Genomic DNA, 18953 nt, shown 5'->3' with positions numbered 1-18953 from the left:
TGTTTCGTTGAATTTTTCCGACAACTCCAAATTTGAACTGCAGGTACATGAAAATAATGGAATTTGGTCATTCCAAAAATGGTAGTAATGATGTTCGGCGTATGTTGAGGCCGTATCCAGGACCTCGCATGAAGTTACGACCATGTTAGTGTCGTAACATGATGAGTTACCTGTGGGAAAAGTGTTTTTAAATTATATAAAATCCAAACGAAGTCCGAAAATGACGAAACTTGTCGAGGTGTGTTGTCATCGCATGTGGAGGCTAGGATAAAAAATTGAGAAAGTTTAGAGCAAGTTGTGACGTCGGATGCCTAAAACCCAGACATCGCATGTGCAGCAAGTTGAGACACATGTGGAGATGTCTGGGTTTTAGGCATCCGACGTCACAACTTGCTCGAAACTTTCTCAATTTTTTACCATAGCCTCCACATGCGATGACAACACACCTCGACAAGTTTCGTCATTTTCGGACTTCGTTTGGATTTTATATAATTTAAAAACACTTTTCCCGCAAGTAACTCGTCATGTTACGACACTAACATGGTCGTAACTTCATGCGAGGTCCTGGATACGGCCTCAACATACGCCGAACATCATTACTACCATTTTTGGAATGACCAAATTCCATTATTTCATGTACCTGCAATTCAAATTTGGAGTTGTTGGAAAAATTCAACGAAACAAAAATAATTGAAGAAATATAGCACAAAAAGTCAAAATTGTCCCAAAATTTGAAGTTGAGATGTAGTTACTATATTAAGGCCCCACAAAAAAATTGGGAAGAAAAATCAAAAAAAAATTACACTTTGCCGAGTGTTAGGGTTGGCACTCGGCAAAAAGGACTTTGCCGAGTGCCGACCCACCTGGCACTCGGCAAAGAGGCCTTTGTCGAGTGCTGGCCCACGTGGCACTCGGCAAAGGCTGTCGCCCTGGCCGACCCTAATCCTGCCACGTGGCGGGCCTTTGCCGAGTGCTTGGCACTCGGCAAAGGAGAGGGACGACCACGGATGCCGTTTGTCCAGGCCCTCCTTTACCGAGTGCCCCTCTTTGCCGAGTGCCAGGCACTCGGCAAAGATCCCCTTTGCCGAGTGCTTCTCTTTGTCGAGTGCCAGACACTCGGCGAAGAGATCTTTGCTAAGTGCATGGTCTGGCACTCGACAAAGAGTCTCTTTGTCGAGTGCCCATGGTTTGCCACTCGGCAAAGCTTGCGGTACTCGGCAAAGTAACCGTTTCCCGTAGTGATCCCATAAATATCTATATGATCACGACGATGTTGACCCAGAACGACGACTAACGAACGACACACGACGACACGCTGCTTGCCTGCTTGATCTATAATTCCGACGCACTACTGGCAAGACCTGTGTCCACCTAACCTAAGTCATCATCAGGTCGGTGACAACCAGCTCATGCATGTTGCCATGGAGATGCCGGCGGCCCTCCTCGTCCTGTGCCTCGCCGTCTCTCCCGGGCTCGTCATCCACGGCCAGGACGACACGCTGGGCTTCATCAGCATCGACTGCGGCATCGCCGAGGGCACGGCCTACGCCGACCAGCCCACCCACGGCCTGCGCTACGTCTCCGACGCCGGGTTCACCGACGCGGGGGCGGGGCTCAACGCCGCCATCAACCCGCCCTACAACGTCGAGGGCACCTCCACCCGCTACCTCACTGCCCGCTACTTCCCCGACGCGCAGAGGAGCTGCTACACGCTCCGTCCGGGGGTGACCCCCGGCGGCCGGTACCTCGTGAGGGCAACCTTCTACTATGGCAACTACGACGGGCTCAACAGGCTCCCCGTCTTCGACCTCCACCTCGGCGTCAACCGCTGGGTCACCGTCAACGTCACCGCACCCGGCGCCTCGTACATCTTCGAGGCGGTGGTGGTGCCGCCGGCAGACTTCTTTCAGGTGTGCCTGGTGAACCGAGGCCTGGGCACACCGTTCATCTCCGGGCTTGATCTGAGGCCGCTCCAGGACGACATGTACCCGGAGGCCACCCTCAACCAGTCGCTGGCGCTGCTCAACTTCCACCGGCCGACGGCCACATACATCTTCAATCGGTACCACTTCAGGCGCCCGGTCAGTACGTACGCTTTGCTCAGGTGAGTAGATATGGTCCGTGATGCAGCTTTAGTTTGCCGCTACCTAGTCAAGTTTATTTGAGCGTCAAAATGATCTTACCAACCTGATCTGATTTTTAATCCGTGGAGCACCTTTGTGTTCACTTGTTAGTTGTCCATCTTCTAATATCATTCTTGTTTCTCTATTTAGTCAATCAGCCTGTTCGCTTCTTAGTTTCAGCCAGCCCAAATCAGTCAGTCAACAGTATTTTCCTCTCACAACAAACCAGCACCAGCCAGCCCAAACCAGCTCAGAAACCAACCAGCGAACAAGCCGAATGAACTCAGTGTGATGGTCCTGCTCGGGGTTGGCCGTTTGGGCGCCCTGCTAGTGGGCTGAAACCCAACCCGTAGCCACACCACTCCATACAGTATTGAACGAAAAATAAACCCGTCATCTACGAAAACCAACCCACTGCACCCCCGACGTTATGTTATTTCAGCCTATATACTGTACCAAGCATTGACCAACCTGTGGTTTCAGCCTACTAAAAAACCATCCCAGCCCACGGTTTTACAAGCTCATAACCAAATAAGCTGACGAACGAGCAGGTGCTTTTACAAGCCAACGAATGAGCTAACTAGCTTGCTTTCATCACTGATTGAACAGTACATGTAAACAACCACAGCTAGCTATTCCAAACAATTAAGCTGACACATCGACTGAACATAAATGAATTTAAACAGCCACAGCTATAGCTCTTCCAAGCAGGCTGAACATAAACTGAAACATTTTTACGACACATCGACTGAATGACTGATAGATTGAAAACTGGTAGACTGAACATTTTTACAGACTGATAGACTGAACATTTCAACGAATGGGCTAACCAAACAAGCTGAACATTCTTATTATACACTAAAACACTGAACCTTCTCTGAATCGAAAACTCTGAAGATGACATTTGTATAATCAGAGGCAGCTTGCTTATGTAAAAGATAGACATCTGAGGTTCTCACTTAACAGTCTCCATGTCAACATCTTGGTCGTCGACATAGGTCCAAAAGTCTTCCTACAAGAAAACAATGTCACTGTAAATAAAAATTCCCCGAGCTGAAAATATGAACAGGTTGTTTGAGGTATAAATAAATTTATGCAATAATTTTTTTTATCAAAAAAAAGGATCACTGCAAATGATATTTCCTGTATTCAAATTTCAATTTTATATTGAAGGTGCACAGAAATGTCCTTTATTGATGTTTATGAATGTATCTGGACACCAAAACTGCATGATACAGAAATGTCCTTTATCAAAAAAAATTGATGTATATGAATTTACCTGGACACCCCATGTAGTTGTATATGACTTTTGTGAAATTACCACAATTTTACTGGAGACTCAAGTAACAGGGACGGCAAATAAACAGATACTCTGATTCCAGAACAAACCAAAGAAAACAACCTACATGATCAGTCAATCAGTCAACCAAGCCATTTTCATCTCTCAGACAAAGGAAGCAATGGCTAGTAATAAATTCAGAGCATGATCAGTCAATCAGTCACAAATTGTGCATGCTGTGTATAGTCATAATATAGCTTAGCTAGCAGATGGAAGAAGCAAACAAAAAAAAGCAAGTAACCTGCTGCAAGTAGTCAATCAGTCACCAAAACTGAAAACACAGTACAACTTGCCAGCACTAGAGCACAACGAATCCAGCTTCCAAAGCACTGGAATTTGAAAAGAATAAGCATTTGAAATAAAAAAAATCAACCCATTCTCCACTACCAACTTCAGAAGCAGGACATTGAATTCCAAAATTCCTACAGAATTCTGCAACACCATCTCACAAATTGGCGCAACATTAATTAAATATGGAAAAGTAGCACACCACGTAGGAGCATCACATAAACCCCAGGGTACAGGCACTGCAAGCAGGGTTAACAACTGACATAGTATGGTAAGCCGGCATAAGATCACTTATCAACATTCAGATACCCAGAGCATTCCATTACCACCATGACTATTCATAATACAGGCAAAAAGGCACTGCAGCACTTAACTACACCACACCAGCCAACCACTACAGGACTACTGAATTCCAAAGCACAGAAACGAGAGCACCTTTTCATAAAACTCGGCCCTTGTTTAGTTCCCAAATTCTGCACCCCCAAACTTTGGAGTTACTGTTTACCCAAATTCTGCATACTGTGTCAGGAAATGTGCAGTACGTTGTGCATGGCTTGTCACATGCTGGGTCTTCTCTTCTGTGAGGTGTTCCAGGGCATCATATACTACTCATCAGACTAAAACATCTGCATGTGTGTGATACTGTGATGGAAGTGCATGCAACAGGCAACATAGTATTGTGTGACAAGCCATGTTGTCATGATGGAAATTTTGCATGCCCCCAGTACGTTGCCATGCACAATCGCATGAACAACTGTAAGCTCTACACACTTTATTGCATATTCAAAAACTCAAGTAAAATGTAGTCAAATCCGCCGAAAATTGTTACAGACATTCGGATAGTACATAAGCAAATACATCTTCTCAATCTCAGATTATTCACGACCTATTAAACAAATGATGAGCCAGCCTGTCTCGGAATGCATTCATGCTTTCCATGTCCGCACTGTCTAGAGCAGGCTCTGTCTCAGGTTGATCCACATATGCTTCAACAAGCGCATAGTTTACATTGCTGTCTAGCATACCAAAGTCACCATCAAAGTCACCATTGATCCTGATGAAGTTGTGCAACGCCATGCATGCAACTATTATATGTGTCTGTGTCTCAGGTGGATACGACGGGATGTTAAACAATATGCGCCACTTCATCTTCAACACTCCAAACGCCCTTTCGATGACATTTCTAAGAGATGAATGCGCATAATTGAATATCTCCTTAATACCTTGTGGTTCGGGGGCGTTTTGAAAGTCTTGGATGTGATACTTGGTCTGCCGGTAAGGAGACAGAAACCCGGGGCGGTTTGCATACCCCGAGTCCACCAGGTAGTACTTCTCTACAGCAGTAAGTACCTGTAAGTTTAACAAGCTTCAATTAGAAAACAGTATTGAACTAGCAGCAACGTGTGTACCTCTAGGCGCCTTAGGGAAGAAATCTCTATACTTTGTGAGTGCATCATCTAACACTCTCATGTCATGCACCGATCCAGGCCAGCCAGCAAGGACAAAAGTAAAGACCATGTCAAAGTCACAAACGGCCATGACATTCTGGGTTGTCTTGCCCTTCCGACACATGTGCTGCATAAACTTATCACTTGGCACGACTACAGGAATGTGAGTGCCATCTATTGCCCCTATGCAACCCTTGAATTTAGGATAGAACCTAGCATTATAGACCCTAGGATGCATTGTTGTAAAATCTGGGTCCTTAGGTTTAATGATGTCGGCAGATAGATCTAACACACTGCTGAGGACTTTGTAAAAAAGGTTGTGCACAGTGCCTAGTGATCTCTCAAATCTGTCCTCTGCTTGCCTAATTGATTGTGGAGCCCCAAGTATCCAAAGGAACATTGCTAGAGCCTCAATAGAGGTAGACTTGGTTGAGGATGTGAGGCCATAGTTTGTAGTCAACAAACTATGCAGACTATAAAACATTTGAGGACTCATTCTAAACATGTTGTAGCAGACAGTTTCATTGGCAAGCTTGTTTTGTACCCATTTCTCACCAGTATATGGTGGCTTCCTATACGCAGCTCTATTGCAATACTTGTCCAGATGTATAGCGTAGTCATACGTATCATAGATAAATGCTGCTTCATCATCATCTTCTAGTAGCATTTTTCAAAACTCCTCCCACCAGTCGTCGTCATCATCCACTTGAGCATTAACTTGATCAACAACTTCCTGCCCATTGCAATAGAACACACAGACAGTCAGTACAAAAACTGTTGCTACCCACTATACTCATGCAAGGCTACCTCAATTCAAACATACCATGACCTCACACAGGCAATCAATATAAAAACAAAAATGAGCTTGAGAACTTAGTTTAACAACCATGCTGCAAATTAAGGGCTTAATGACATTGTTCATCATCACAACCTCGCACATAAAAGACATAGTTCATATAGGACTAATGATCTGCACACACAAAAGACATAATTCATCATGCCAACTACAGTCACATAGGTGAAATGCATGGATAGATGGTTCTAGTTTCCGACCCCAGCATAGTGCTTAATGACTTCAAGCCTTGCTTCCACAGGTGTTTCGAGGAAGACATTCCTGGCATCGTCATCTTTGCAGATATTGATCACATCAACCCACAGCCCTTGTATCTTGTGCACCCCAACCTCTCTTGCTGCAGCCACAACCAATTTCTGTTCTTGTTTCTTGATGTTCTTCTCCTCATCAAGAGCCGCAACCTGTTGCTGCCTCTCATTCCAGCAGTTTTTCATCATTGCGGTCCTGTTCTCATAACTCGCAGCTGTGATCCACCTCGCTCCTCCTCCTTACGACCTGCAAACGAAGGAATTAATAAATCAAGTAACAAGAAGAATTTTAATACTCCAAATATTAGCCAATAATTGATTTGGTGATTCACGGATGCAAGAAGCAAGCTTTTGACCAATAAAAATCAAGCACAGAGTCACCTTGACTCACGACGAGCACTGCTCGGTGCTGCAGGAAAAGATCTGGGCTAGCCGATTTGGAGCGGCATCAGCTGCCTGTGCGAGCTGTGCTGTTGAGTAAATTGCTCTTGCAACTAGACCACACACGCAAGTGCTTGAAGCAGGAACAAGCGAGGAACAGAGAGAAGATACAGGTGGCCAGGGACATGGATCCATGATTCGGTTTCTTTTCAAGCAAGATTCAGAAAAAAAAAACAGAATAGGAGGGAGAGGGAGGAGGCAGAGGGAAGCACGCACATCTTGGAGAGCGGCGCCCGCCCGAGATCTTGCGATATGGAGGAGGAGCGGCGGCGGCGTCGATGCGTGTGCGAAGCGGTGGCGGCGGCGACGTACTCGTGAAGCGGCGGCGACGAAGCGCTGTGCGAAGCGGATGGAGTCGAGCTCGAGTGTACAGGTCCAGAGGCAAAACCATTCACCAGAACCTGTTCGCACCCATAGGCTGGGAACTACTCCAACTAAACTGAGCCCAGTCCACGACCTCCTTAATCCAAAGCCAATCCAGCCCACGACGCACGTGAAACCCGTTGTCCCTGGCCCAGAGTCAATTCACGTACAGCCCAAATTGTTTAACCTATTCTATGCCAATCCATCAGTAGGGCGAGTTAGAAGGCCTAGGGCGGTGGTGGCGTGGGTCAGGGGCGGCGGCGCTAGGCAGCACCGGCTGTTGGGGCGGCGGCGGCGACGGGGAGCAGGGCAGGTGGCGCGCGTGTGAGGGAGAGAGGGAGGGGGCGGTGGCAATATAGAGAGAGGGGTAGGGGAATAGATTATTTCTCTTGCTTGTCTCGAATGGTTACAACGTCCTTATATTTATAGTCCCTATGGGACTTGACCCTTAAACAACCTATAATCCCGAATGGTTATAAGTAATTATTTATTCTTCTAACAAAATCTTAATATTTTTCTACTATAAGCAAATCTCCAACAAATAAAATTCCAAACCATGGAAACCAAATCGGAAACGTAGAAAAAGACAAAAACTCAAATCGGAAAGAAAGAACTGATCGGAACAAAAATTGGTAACATCGGAAAAGGCGGGTCCGAAGTGAATCAGTAGAGGTTGGACGAAAATTTTATTTTAATGGTAGAAATTTTGTCTCTTTAGTATTAGGTATAGATATAGATATAGATTCGTTCCGGGCGGTGGGATTTCTCTTGAGCGGCGGACGCCCCCTGGCCGCGCCCCCTCCCGGCCACACCATGCCCTCCCCTGGCTGAGCGCAGGAGACATCACAGGCCGGCCATCGCTCTGCGCTGTGCGTCGCTTGGCCCGCTATGCCCGCCATCTGGGGTCCATATTGGGCACATAACACTAAGTTTAACTAGACAAAAAAAACCACAATATTTATGGTACATGATAAGTATCATTAGACTTATCATAAAATATATTTTCATAATAAACCTATTTAGAGATAAAAATGTTGATTCTACAAACCTAGTTAACCTTAAGAACGTTACACTTGGTCCAAACCTAGAATGACACTTTTTTGGATGGAGATAACATAATATAGGGAAAATGTATCACACAATTCCTCCCATTACAAAGATATTCTGGGGATCATATCACGTCTTTGACTTAAAACATAAGGAAATTTATGCACACAAATTAAGTACGTGAAGGGGCTCTGCAAAATGGAAATTGATTCATAGATGGCTATTGACAAAAATAAGGCTTCTCTTTTTTAAAATAAAATACGTGCATGAGCGCGATAACGTGTGGATCACGAGAAATTGGAAACATATGAATAGGAAAAGAGCAAGGCTATACATGAAAGCACACAATAATCAAAAGTTTCATTCTGATATTAAAAGAACACGTCAGATTTGCGAACTGATCATAGATCAATTGGTTGGGTTCTTTGTGGTGGAACCTGCCTATATGGATTTAAGTCCTCGATTTGATACGTGTGCTCGTATTTTTCTAGATTTATTCAAGGATTTAACGACACTATGCTTTTAGTGGTAGGCGGCCTCTCTCTCGTTAGTATGACTTCGTCGTGAATCTTAAGATCTGCCGGCACAGTCCTTCGGATGTGCTTATAGAGGTAGGGTTTATATAAGGTGCTCATAGAGATAGGGTTTTATATGCTTTTAGTGGTAGGCGACCTCTCTCTTGATAGTATAACTTTGTGAATCTCAAGATCTGTCGGCTCAGTCCTTCGGAGATGCTCATAGAGGTAGGGTTTATTCTTAAAAAAAAAGAACATGTAAGATTTAAATGGTACTCTATATGGGTTAGGCAGAGACAGACATGAGTGAAAAGGAGAAACGTTGCTTCCAACAACTCCGAAGAAATTTCAGGATCAGCTTTGTTTAAAAAAAAATCAGGATGACCTTAGACTAGTATCACATTTGCCCTATAAGGACACCCGCAACAGTAAGAGCTAGTTAGTAGCTCCAAGCCAACATCTTCAATAGTGTCAACTTTTAGCAATGACTCTCAGTATGATTACGTTTACATAACTTTCTCACGTGATCTTGAAATGTGTATAACAGCTTAGCTAGCTTTTCTCTTTCTTGTATTAAAATCTGAAAGAAATATTTAGAGCTAGGTCAAAAGTCAATTGTTGGAGCGGCCTAAGTAGTGTGTGAGATAAGAAACTTTTTCTGTTCTTTAAGTCAACTTCCTCCAAGCCGGCTGTTAGGATGCCTTTCCGGTGTCCATTCATTTCGATTGGACTTCTTGAGCATTCTTCAGTTTTTAGTACTTTCCAAAAGGGGGCCCGAAGTTATGGTTTGATTCTGATTCTTAGGGTGCGTTTAGATCCAAAAATTTTTGGATTTTGGCTCACTGTAGCATTTCGTTTGTATTTGGTAATTAGTGTCTAATTATGGACTAATTAGGTTCAAAAGTTTCGTCTCGCGATTTCTCGACCAACTGTGTAATTAGTTTTTTTTTTCGTCTACATTTAGTACTCCATGCATGTGCCGCAAGATTCGATGTGACAGTTACTGTGCAAAATTTTTTGGCAACTAAACAGGGCCTTAAATCCGAGTCACCAAAACTTTCTGAAAAAGAAAACTCACCAAATCTTCTAAAAGCGCTATGGCTCTGACTGAAACCCCCATTCCTCTTCCAAGGTCAAACAAGCATTCAGATCTCCAGTGTTCTACAGTTGCTACGGCCTACTGCCCTAGTACTTTCCGTCGTGGTGTTCAGATCTGCATGGGGTGTTTAGTTGGTGGGTGAAAAGTTTTTTACGTCACATCAGATGTTTTATGGGATGTCGGAACGGGTTTTCGGATACTAATAAAAAAACTAATTACATAACTCGCCTGAAAACCGCGAGACGAATTTATTAAGCCTAAGTAAGCCGTCATTAGCACATTTGTGTTACTGTAGCACTTAAGGTTGATCATGGGATAATTAGGTTTAAAAGATTCGTCTCGTGGTTTTCAACTTAACTGTGCAATTAGTTTTTTTTGTCTATATTTAGTACTCTATGTATGTGTCTAAACATTCGATGTGATGGTATGGAAAAATTTTAGGTGGGAGCTAAACACTCCCTAAATTCCAGCACCCTTCCGTCAATTCTTTTCATTATGGTCTTCTGCACACAACAGGTACCCATTTGATCCGTACGACCGGCTCTGGCAGGCCTATGGCGACATTGATGCATGGACCAACATTACAAGACCCGTCGACGTCTCCAACACCAGCAGCTTCCATACGTTATCCGTGATACTGTGGAGTGCCGCCACTCCAGTGAATGGAACCCAGATCGACTTCGCATGGAGCTCGGATTCCTCCATAAACAATGACAACACATCATACCTCCTGTTGCTGTACTTCGCAGAGGTGCAGAGGTTGCCAAGCAATGCAGTGAGGCGGTTTGATATCCTTGTCGACAACTCTACATGGAACGGTAGCCAGCGCTACAGCCCGAAGTACCTTTCTTCCGAGCCTGTGAAGAGGATGGTGCTGGGGTCAAGGCAACACACTGTGTCGCTGGTTGCCACACCAGATGCGACTCTTCCACCAATCCTGAATGCATTCGAGATATATTCAGTCCTGCCAATGACTGAGCTCGCAACGAATGGTGCAGATGGTATCAGTTTTGACACTTTAAATTTGCCCAAAATGATTTCAGTCAACCTGGATGTCACAAAGCATGACTTCAGAATTACCATCTTTTTTCCATATGAACAGCCAAGGCCATGATGGCAATTCGCACGAAATATGCATTGAAGAAAAATTGGATGGGTGACCCTTGTGCACCTAAAGCATTTGCTTGGGACGGACTGAACTGCAGTAATTTTTCATCTGGCCCTGCATGGATCACAGTTCTGTAAGTATGACCCCTAAAGACATTACCATGTCTTTAAAAAAACAAAAGGCATTCTACCATAAAGTATAGGATGATTATAGACTTATTACATGGATGCTACATAACTGAAGAGAATGAATAATTTAATATTGTTTTCATTCCCTGACATTCGATTAATTATTTGACTTGCTGCAGGCGCTTGTCATCTAGTGGGTTGAGTGGTGGAATCGATGCTTCATTCGGAAATCTGAAATCCCTCCAATGGCTGTAAGGCAACATGATTAAACAAAATGTAGTGATTCGTGGCTTGGTGCAACATGAATAAAATAATTTTGTTATTAGTTGATCAAGGTTACAAAAATTCGAATTAGCATAATGTTCAAGTTTTACTTTTGTGCTCTAATGTCTATCTCAGTACTTTTCACAAGAATTATAATTGCAGGGACCTGTCCAATAACAGTTTATCTGGTCCAGTACCTGATTTTCTAGTGCAAATGCCATCGCTCACATTCCTGTAAGTATTCTATATACCTGAACAGAAAACCACTTTATCCAAATTCAGTCAACATATCAAGCTGGGTTTCTGCAGTGATTTGTCAAGCAACAAACTCAGTGGACCGGTTCCTGCTGTTCTACTACAAAAACATCAAAATGGATCTCTTGTCTTAAGGTTTGCATCACGTAGCGACTTCCAGAGTTCATTTAATCCAAAGAGGTTTTGTTTTGAGTCTTTTACCTATGTGCCATTATAAAAGATAGTCCTGACCTAGAAGCCACTACAAAGTTCGAGTGCACCTAGGTGCCACTCGCTGAACTTCTTTTACCCTCCGTCCCATTCCATCCACTTTTGGCTCTAACGGTGTCGAACAGAGAAATGAAATGACCATTTCGCCCTACAGTGGAGCCTGTTTGTCAGCCACCCAAACCTTCCTCTTTCTCTTCTTTTCCCTGAGCGCGCCCCGGCCGAATCGACGGCCGAGAGCCCAATGCAGCGTTGGGGGCATCCCCAGCCAACGCGATCGGTGCCCCGGCCATCTCTACCGGTGTGCGGGCGAGCTCGCCCCGGCCGCCGCGAGCGAGCTCCGTCCCGGCGTACGGCGGCGAAGCTGCTGCCGTCGCGCGACCGCTCCTACAGCTTGACGAGGCCCTTGAGCGCTGTTCTGGAAGGTGGGCGAGCTAGTCACGGCGAGGTTGCCATTCCTTAGCGTACACCGCGGCCGCACACGACGTAGTCGTCTGGGCGTGGGCATCGTCCGCATCCTGGGCCTTATCCATGGCGGCGGCGAGCTCCCCCGGCCCTGCGCGGCACGCGTGGCGCTCGCCACCTGCGCAAGTGGGTGCCCCGCCGTGCTCTGGAGCCACCGCAAGCACCGGTCGAGCTTGTGTCTGCCCTGCCTCGCGATGCCCGGCTATAAAAGCCTGAACGCGTCTGCCATGGCCACCCTCTGCATCTTTCAAAAATTCACCACGAGCGAGCCTTCTCGTTTCCATTCCTTATAGCAACGAGTGATTATGGTCGAGAGCTAGCTCCTGGAAGCAATCCCGTCGAGAACGATCAAGGGTAGGGGCCGTATTGGCTGATCCCGTTGCCGCTGTCCGCCATGGCCGCAAAGCCGAGAACGGGCGTGTCCGGAATTTTCCTTCCCTCTCTTGGTCATCTTCTCGCCGGTAGTGCGGGCGCCGCCGCGAGCACCCCGCCCCACCCCGCGGCCGTGCGCGCCGTCCCTGACGTCGGCAGCGGGGCGCCACTGCGAGCGCCTTGCCCCATGAGGACAACGACGAGTGGGCGCCACCCGACGAGGACGGGGAGCTCGGTCTGCCGCTCTGCTGGGATTGCCTACAGCTAGAGGACCATGACGACGACCAGAGGTGGGACGTGGGCGTGAGCGACGCGAATGAGTGGGAGCAGGTCGCCGGCAGGGTGGAGGAGGAGGCCGCTGCGGAGTCTGCAGTGCCGCGAGCGAGGAGACTGTGCCCACACCGAGCAAGCCGCGGCTGCGGCCGTGAGCGAGGAGACTACGCCCACGGCGGCGAGGACGCACGCACGGCGTCCACGGTGACGAGAACGGGCTGCTCCAACGGGGGCGCCGAAGGGACAAGAGCGCGACGTGGAGAAGGATTGGGAGAGGGGGGGTTTTCACTGGGTGGGTCCACGTGTCAGAGCTGGTAAACGGCAAAAAACAGGCGGAGGGTGGACGGAATGACGCGGAGGGTAAAAAAAGTTTGGCCAATGACATCTGGGTGCGTTCAAACTTTTTAGTGGCCCGTAGGTCGGGACCATCTTTTATAATGACACACAGGTAAAAGATTCATTATGTAGTTCCTCCTGGATGTTCCATGGACAGGAAATTGTTAAAGAAACAACTACTGCTACTTGAATCGAATAAGCACAGTCACTACTTTCTTTCCATTTAATTAACCAATTCAAAGTGTTACGCCGATGCTAGGATTGGTAACAATGCAAATATATGTGATAATGGTGCTTCTACCTGTGAACCGGAGAACAAGAATGGCAAGAGAATACTTGCCATCGCAATAGTTGTCCCAATAGCAGTAGCGACACTACTATTTGTGGCAGCACTTATCCTTCATAGACTGAAACATAAACAAGGTAACATTCCGTACACAGAACCACAAAATCTGTATTCACTGAAGGTTATTCATATAAGATGTGGTTTGGCACTAGTTACATGGACAGCAAACAACTCAAGGCTTCCTAGCCCTCAAGAAAGGTCGACTGAGTTTGGAAACAGACAGTTCACTTACAAAGAGTTAAAGCGCATGACAGCTAACTTCAAAGAAGAAATAGGGCGAGGAGGATTTGGTGCTGTATTCCTAGGGTACTTGGAGAATGGAAGTCCGGTTGCTATCAAGATGTGTTCAAAAACATCTCAAGGAGATAAAGCATTTTCAGCTGAGGTAAGACATTCAGTTGAATTTACCTTCTGCGTGCACTTGAAAACTGAAATAAATGACCTTATTACGTGTTTCAGGCTCAACACTTGACTAGAGTTCATCACAGAAACCTTGTTTCCTTGATTGGGTATTGCAAAGACAAGAAACATCTAGCCCTTGTCTATGAATATATGCAAGGTGGAAACCTAGAGAATCGTCTAAGAGGTATGGTAGCACCTCTTGAACTCATGAGTCTCAGATAGCTTTGTCAAACACACTTCCAACATATGCCAAAAAACTTATGGGGATATTTTGTTGGTTACTTTGTACATAAACATTCTTTCATTTAATTGAAAAGGAAAAAAAATAGGTAGGGGTTTCCCCTGCTGATTCGGTCAAAAAAATATTTTGTTGGTTATGGTTTCAAACACACTCAATTTCAATGAGACAATATTACTTATCTACTGTTACCATCATGGTGTAATTAGGGGCTCTAGTTCTTCTGCAAAGGCACATTATGAGTTCGTCATGGGAATAAGAATTGAGTAACTTATACTACTGTCCAATTTCACCAATGAACCACATGCTATTATTATCATGATTTTGTACAAACCTTTCTATAACCAATTTGTTATGATCATACATCGCAGGCCAGGTGTCTGCTATTACACCCCTCACTTGGCATCAACGTCTGAAGATTGCTCTAGACTCTGCCCATGGTTTGTATGCCTGTACACACCTGAAATATTAACATAGGAAATTAGTAATAAGAGATACATCCTGTATCATGGTAAACTTAAATTCATGTACTATCCAGTTAATTATCCCAATTAAATCTGGGATGCTTCAGTAACAAATTAAACTAGCTTATTCAAATTCACCAAATGCTTAACCAATTGCAACCTAATTACCGGCTAATGCAGGATTGGAGTATCTACATAAGGCATGCCAACCACCACTGATCCATAGGGATGTGAAGACGACAAATATTCTGCTGTCTGCTGATCTAGAGGCCAAGATATCAGACTTCGGGCTCACGAAGGTGTTTGCCAATGATTTCGATACCCACATCACAACCCAACCAGCAGGTACCCTAGGCTATCTGGACCCTGAATACTATAACACATCCAGGCTCAGTGAGAAGAGTGATGTGTACAGTTTTGGAGTTGTGCTACTTGAGCTCATCACAGGCCAGCCACCAGCAGTCACCATCACTAGCACCGATAGAATCCACATTGCACTTTGGGTGCGTCAGAAGCTCTCGATGGGTAATATCGAGAGCATTGTTGACCCGAGGATGGAAGGAGAGTATGATGTCAACTCTGTCTGGAAAGTTGCAGAATTGGCTCTGCAGTGCAAAGAGCAGCCATCGCAGGAACGACCAACAATGACTCATGTTGTGATGGAGCTCAAGGAGACCTTAGAGCTGGATGCCCTGCATGCAATGGGATATTACAGCTCAGTGCCGAGCAGCACAGTCAATCTCAGTGCAACTAGTGTTGACTTGCAGAGTGATGCACAAGCAAGTGAAGCAAGACAGGAAACTATGCTTGAGTTGGAACAGGTCGGCAATATATCAGAAACTCAAATAGGTCCTGTGCCACGATGAGATCAATCCTTCAATTGTATGGTTAAGTTTCAAGAATTCAAAGAATTAGTCAAAGATGCATCAGGATATTGTATTCATCATGTTATTGAGCTGTTAAATCAAGTGACGAATTGCATAAATCTCCATATATGGATGCTGGACGCTTACAATAGAAATTAAAGATGTAAATTCTGGAGTGGAGCTTTTTCATTATATAAAAAAATTTCAGGAGTGGAGCTAAATCTGCAGAAAACTTGTTTGCTGATAGCTCCAAAATTGAGGTAAAACAGTTTAACAGAGATAGGGAAGAGAATCAAGACTCAAAAACAACTCTAGTAATTGCTATGATTCTTGGGTATATAAACATCGTCTGCTGTGAACAAGTTTGTCTATATTATACTTAGCTGCTATTTCCAGTTACCAGAAGATATATATGAAATCCATGCCACAAACTCATCGGCCATAGCAACTTGGGCCGATGAGTCTACGTGGACAACCTCTATCTCATCATCCAGGAGCTGGTGCAAGCTAGAAGGAACACATTGATTGGCATTGATCCAATTGCGCCCAAGAATCAAGTTGTAGCTTCCTTGCACCTCCGCAACAAAGAAAGCGGTAGCCAAGGTCTTGCTCCTAATTAATAGTAAGTTCCATCGATGCAACACTCTTTGCTGGAATTGCTCACCACCACCAACACCGTTGATCGTCATGTTGGTCTTGACCAACTCCTCATCCGTGACACCAAGCTTCTTATAAAACGAATATATCATTAAATTCACAATTGCTCCGCTATCCACCAACATGTTATCGGTGTGCCATTGATATGGCCCTTCACTTGCAGCGGCTTGAAATGATTCACGAAGTCTTTGTTTCTCAAAAGGTGGCACTCTGAGTTGAAAAATTAAATTGGGCCATCGTCCTTGCATCTCCAATAAAATCACCATCGGATGACAAATAAACAACATCGACATCCAATCACTTTGTGGATGGCTCATAATCAATCATCTCCTCATCTGGACCGTCCTAGAGTCACTACGTAAAAAATGATTTTTAGCAACGATTCGAATTTTTTATAGGGGCGGCTGGTGATGGAGCCGCCCCTACAATGACATGCTCGGGTGCCCAAACACCAGCCGCCCCTACAAATGGAACAGCAGGGGCGGCTAGTGATACGAGCCGCCCCTACAAATGGGGTCTGATTTGTAGGGGCGGCTCAATCACCAGCCGCCCCTGAAAATGGTATTTGTAGGAGTGGCTGGTGATTGAGCCGCCCCTACAAATGGCCCCGTATTTATAGCTCCGATTTATAGGGGCGGCTCAATCACCAGCTGCCCCTACAAATGCCCCCCATATAAAACACATGCAGCACCTTCTTTCTCCTCGGGTCACTCACTCCAACCCGTGAAAGAAAGATGGGGAGGCCTTGGGCACCTCCCAAAAATTGCTCTACTAAGCGGGAAAGGTTTTGGTCTCAAATCTTTTGGTGGAGAGATTGTAGAAGGTAAGAAAATGCTATTCCACACTTTTTTTTGAAGTTTTAATGGTTGGTTAGTGAGTAATTAGAGTTTTGTTTTTCTCTCTCTTCTATGGTGCTTGAGCTACTTATGAAGCAAATTAGACCCAAGTTTTAAATGTACTAGGGCAAATTAAGGAGGGGAACAAGATCATACTCTTATTTGGTCCATGTTTCTTGATTTTAGTGAACAATTAGTTAGTTTTTTGGATGTTTCATGTGCATGATGATCTAGATCTAGGGTTTGATTTTTTTATTAATTTCATTTTTGTAAATTTATGTTTGATGAAATTGGACTAGGGTTTGTATGAAAGATATTGGGTAAAGTATAATTATTGCTAATTGTTGTCTTTGAAATTGTTTATTGTAACCAATAAATATGTATTTTAATTATTTATGGATAAATGGGCCATTAATTAATTTTCTCTACCATGGTGTGTTTGTATGCTTCATGTAATTATATTAGATTTATATTCATATATATCTGAAGTATATACAATTATTCTCAAATAATTATTACTTTGATTCATTTTTATATACATCTGAATAAGTAGTCCTTTAATGTTTGTTTTGTTGTTGTTGTAAAAGATGGAGTACAGGAACTCTTAGATGTATGGTTCGTTAAGGTTCAAGGCATGTTTCCATGAAGAGGTGGATAAATTTATTAAAGCCGCAACGAAGCATGCAACGACATTGAAAGAGAATAAGGATACAATTATTTGCCCCTGTAAAGATTGCAAGAACCGTATGGCATGGACAGATGTGACTATCATCAGATCACATTTGATTATACGAGGATTTGTTGAGGACTACACAGTGTGGATTCATCATGGTGAAACGGTTATTGTTAACGACGAGGATGAGGAGGAATACGACGACGAAACCATAGAATCCCTGTCCCAATATTTAGCAGAGCTTGATGCACGAATGGATTTCGAGTTTGGTAATGAACAAGGTGGTGATGCTGGTGGTTGGGATGATAACGACGAAGGTGGTGCCAATAATGATGGTGGAGCACGTGTCGGGGATGAAGATCATTAGAGGACATGATTTGAACCCTTGGACAAGAGATTTTACTAAATAGTCCGAAAGGTCTAGAAAATTTGGAAAGAGTGACAAAAGCATCGAAGGAGACTGAGTATGGTGTTGAAAAAGGTTGTCCGACATATTGGACATTGCTACGTTTTGTGCTTGAGCTGCTCATCCTGAAGGCTAAGTACGGCTGGTCAGACTGTAGTTTCAATGATCTATTGCATCTCCTGTCATAGGTGCTGCCACAACCAAACTCAGTTCCCGCCAACACATACCAAGCGAAGAAGGTCATAAGTCCATTGACAATGGGGGTTGAAAAAATACATGCATGCCCCAACCACTGTATACTTTTTCGTGGCGAAATGTTCAAGTCACTGGATAAATGTCCTCGGTGTGGGGCCAGCCGGTACAAGAACAATAACCTTTACGGTGGGGACGAAACCTTTACGGGGAAAAAGAGGAATAAGAAGGGTATAAAAAGGTGGTACAAGAATCTCAGCCCCCAGAGGACACTCCATTAGGCAACGATGCAAAGCAGAGAAGAATTCATGCCCTGGTAATGTGGTACCTGCCAGTGACCGACCGCTTGAGACGTATCTCCGTAAACCCTAAAGAAGCCGCACTCCTGACATGGTGGGATGATGAGCGCAAGGTGGATGATGATAAGATTGCACACCCGGCTGATTGTAGTCAGTGGCAAAGGTTTGATGAGAAGCACAAAGAATTCAGCGATGACCCAAGGAATGTACGGTTTGACTTGAGCACCGATGGAATGAATCCCTTCAATGAGAGGATGAGCAACTACAGCACATGGCCAGTGATCTTGACCATGTACAACATCTCAACATGGTTGTGTCAGAAGAGAAAGTACCTTCTCCTCACTATTCTTATTTCTGGCCCTAAATAACCAGGCATTGATATAGACGTGTTCCTTGAGCCCT

General features: G+C 44.7%; 1 protein-coding gene and 1 long non-coding RNA gene across 6 annotated transcripts; one reads left to right on the top strand and one right to left on the bottom strand.

Moving 5' to 3' along the window:
• Positions 1-1292: 1292 nt before the first annotated feature.
• On the top strand, positions 1293-15720 carry LOC136502541 (probable LRR receptor-like serine/threonine-protein kinase At1g05700). The gene is made up of 11 exons (XM_066497807.1): positions 1293-2104; positions 10281-10765; positions 10867-11005; positions 11180-11251; positions 11427-11498; positions 11574-11654; positions 13432-13595; positions 13671-13903; positions 13978-14104; positions 14530-14598; positions 14803-15720. The coding sequence occupies exons 1-11, from the start codon at positions 1410-1412 to the stop codon at positions 15486-15488; spliced, it is 2823 nt and encodes a 940-aa protein (XP_066353904.1). The 5' UTR covers positions 1293-1409; the 3' UTR covers positions 15489-15720.
• On the bottom strand, positions 2115-7366 carry LOC136502542 (uncharacterized). Of its 5 annotated transcripts, none has more exons than XR_010770624.1 (6): positions 6957-7366; positions 6252-6546; positions 5160-5931; positions 4974-5084; positions 3403-3525; positions 2115-3135 (listed from the first exon to the last, which is right to left on the bottom strand). It is a non-coding gene; the product is annotated as an uncharacterized lncRNA (long non-coding RNA). The 5 variants fall into 5 exon arrangements; XR_010770622.1 differs by having other exon boundaries at positions 2115-3131; positions 4974-5100; positions 5754-5931; positions 6957-7364; XR_010770621.1 differs by having other exon boundaries at positions 4974-5100; positions 5754-5931; positions 6957-7363.
• Positions 15721-18953: the final 3233 nt, after the last annotated feature.

Source organism: Miscanthus floridulus, chromosome 14 (assembly GCF_019320115.1).
Source record: "Miscanthus floridulus cultivar M001 chromosome 14, ASM1932011v1, whole genome shotgun sequence".
In the NCBI taxonomy this organism is placed as follows: Eukaryota; Viridiplantae; Streptophyta; class Magnoliopsida; order Poales; family Poaceae; genus Miscanthus; species Miscanthus floridulus.
This window is presented reverse-complemented; position numbering and strand designations above follow the sequence as displayed.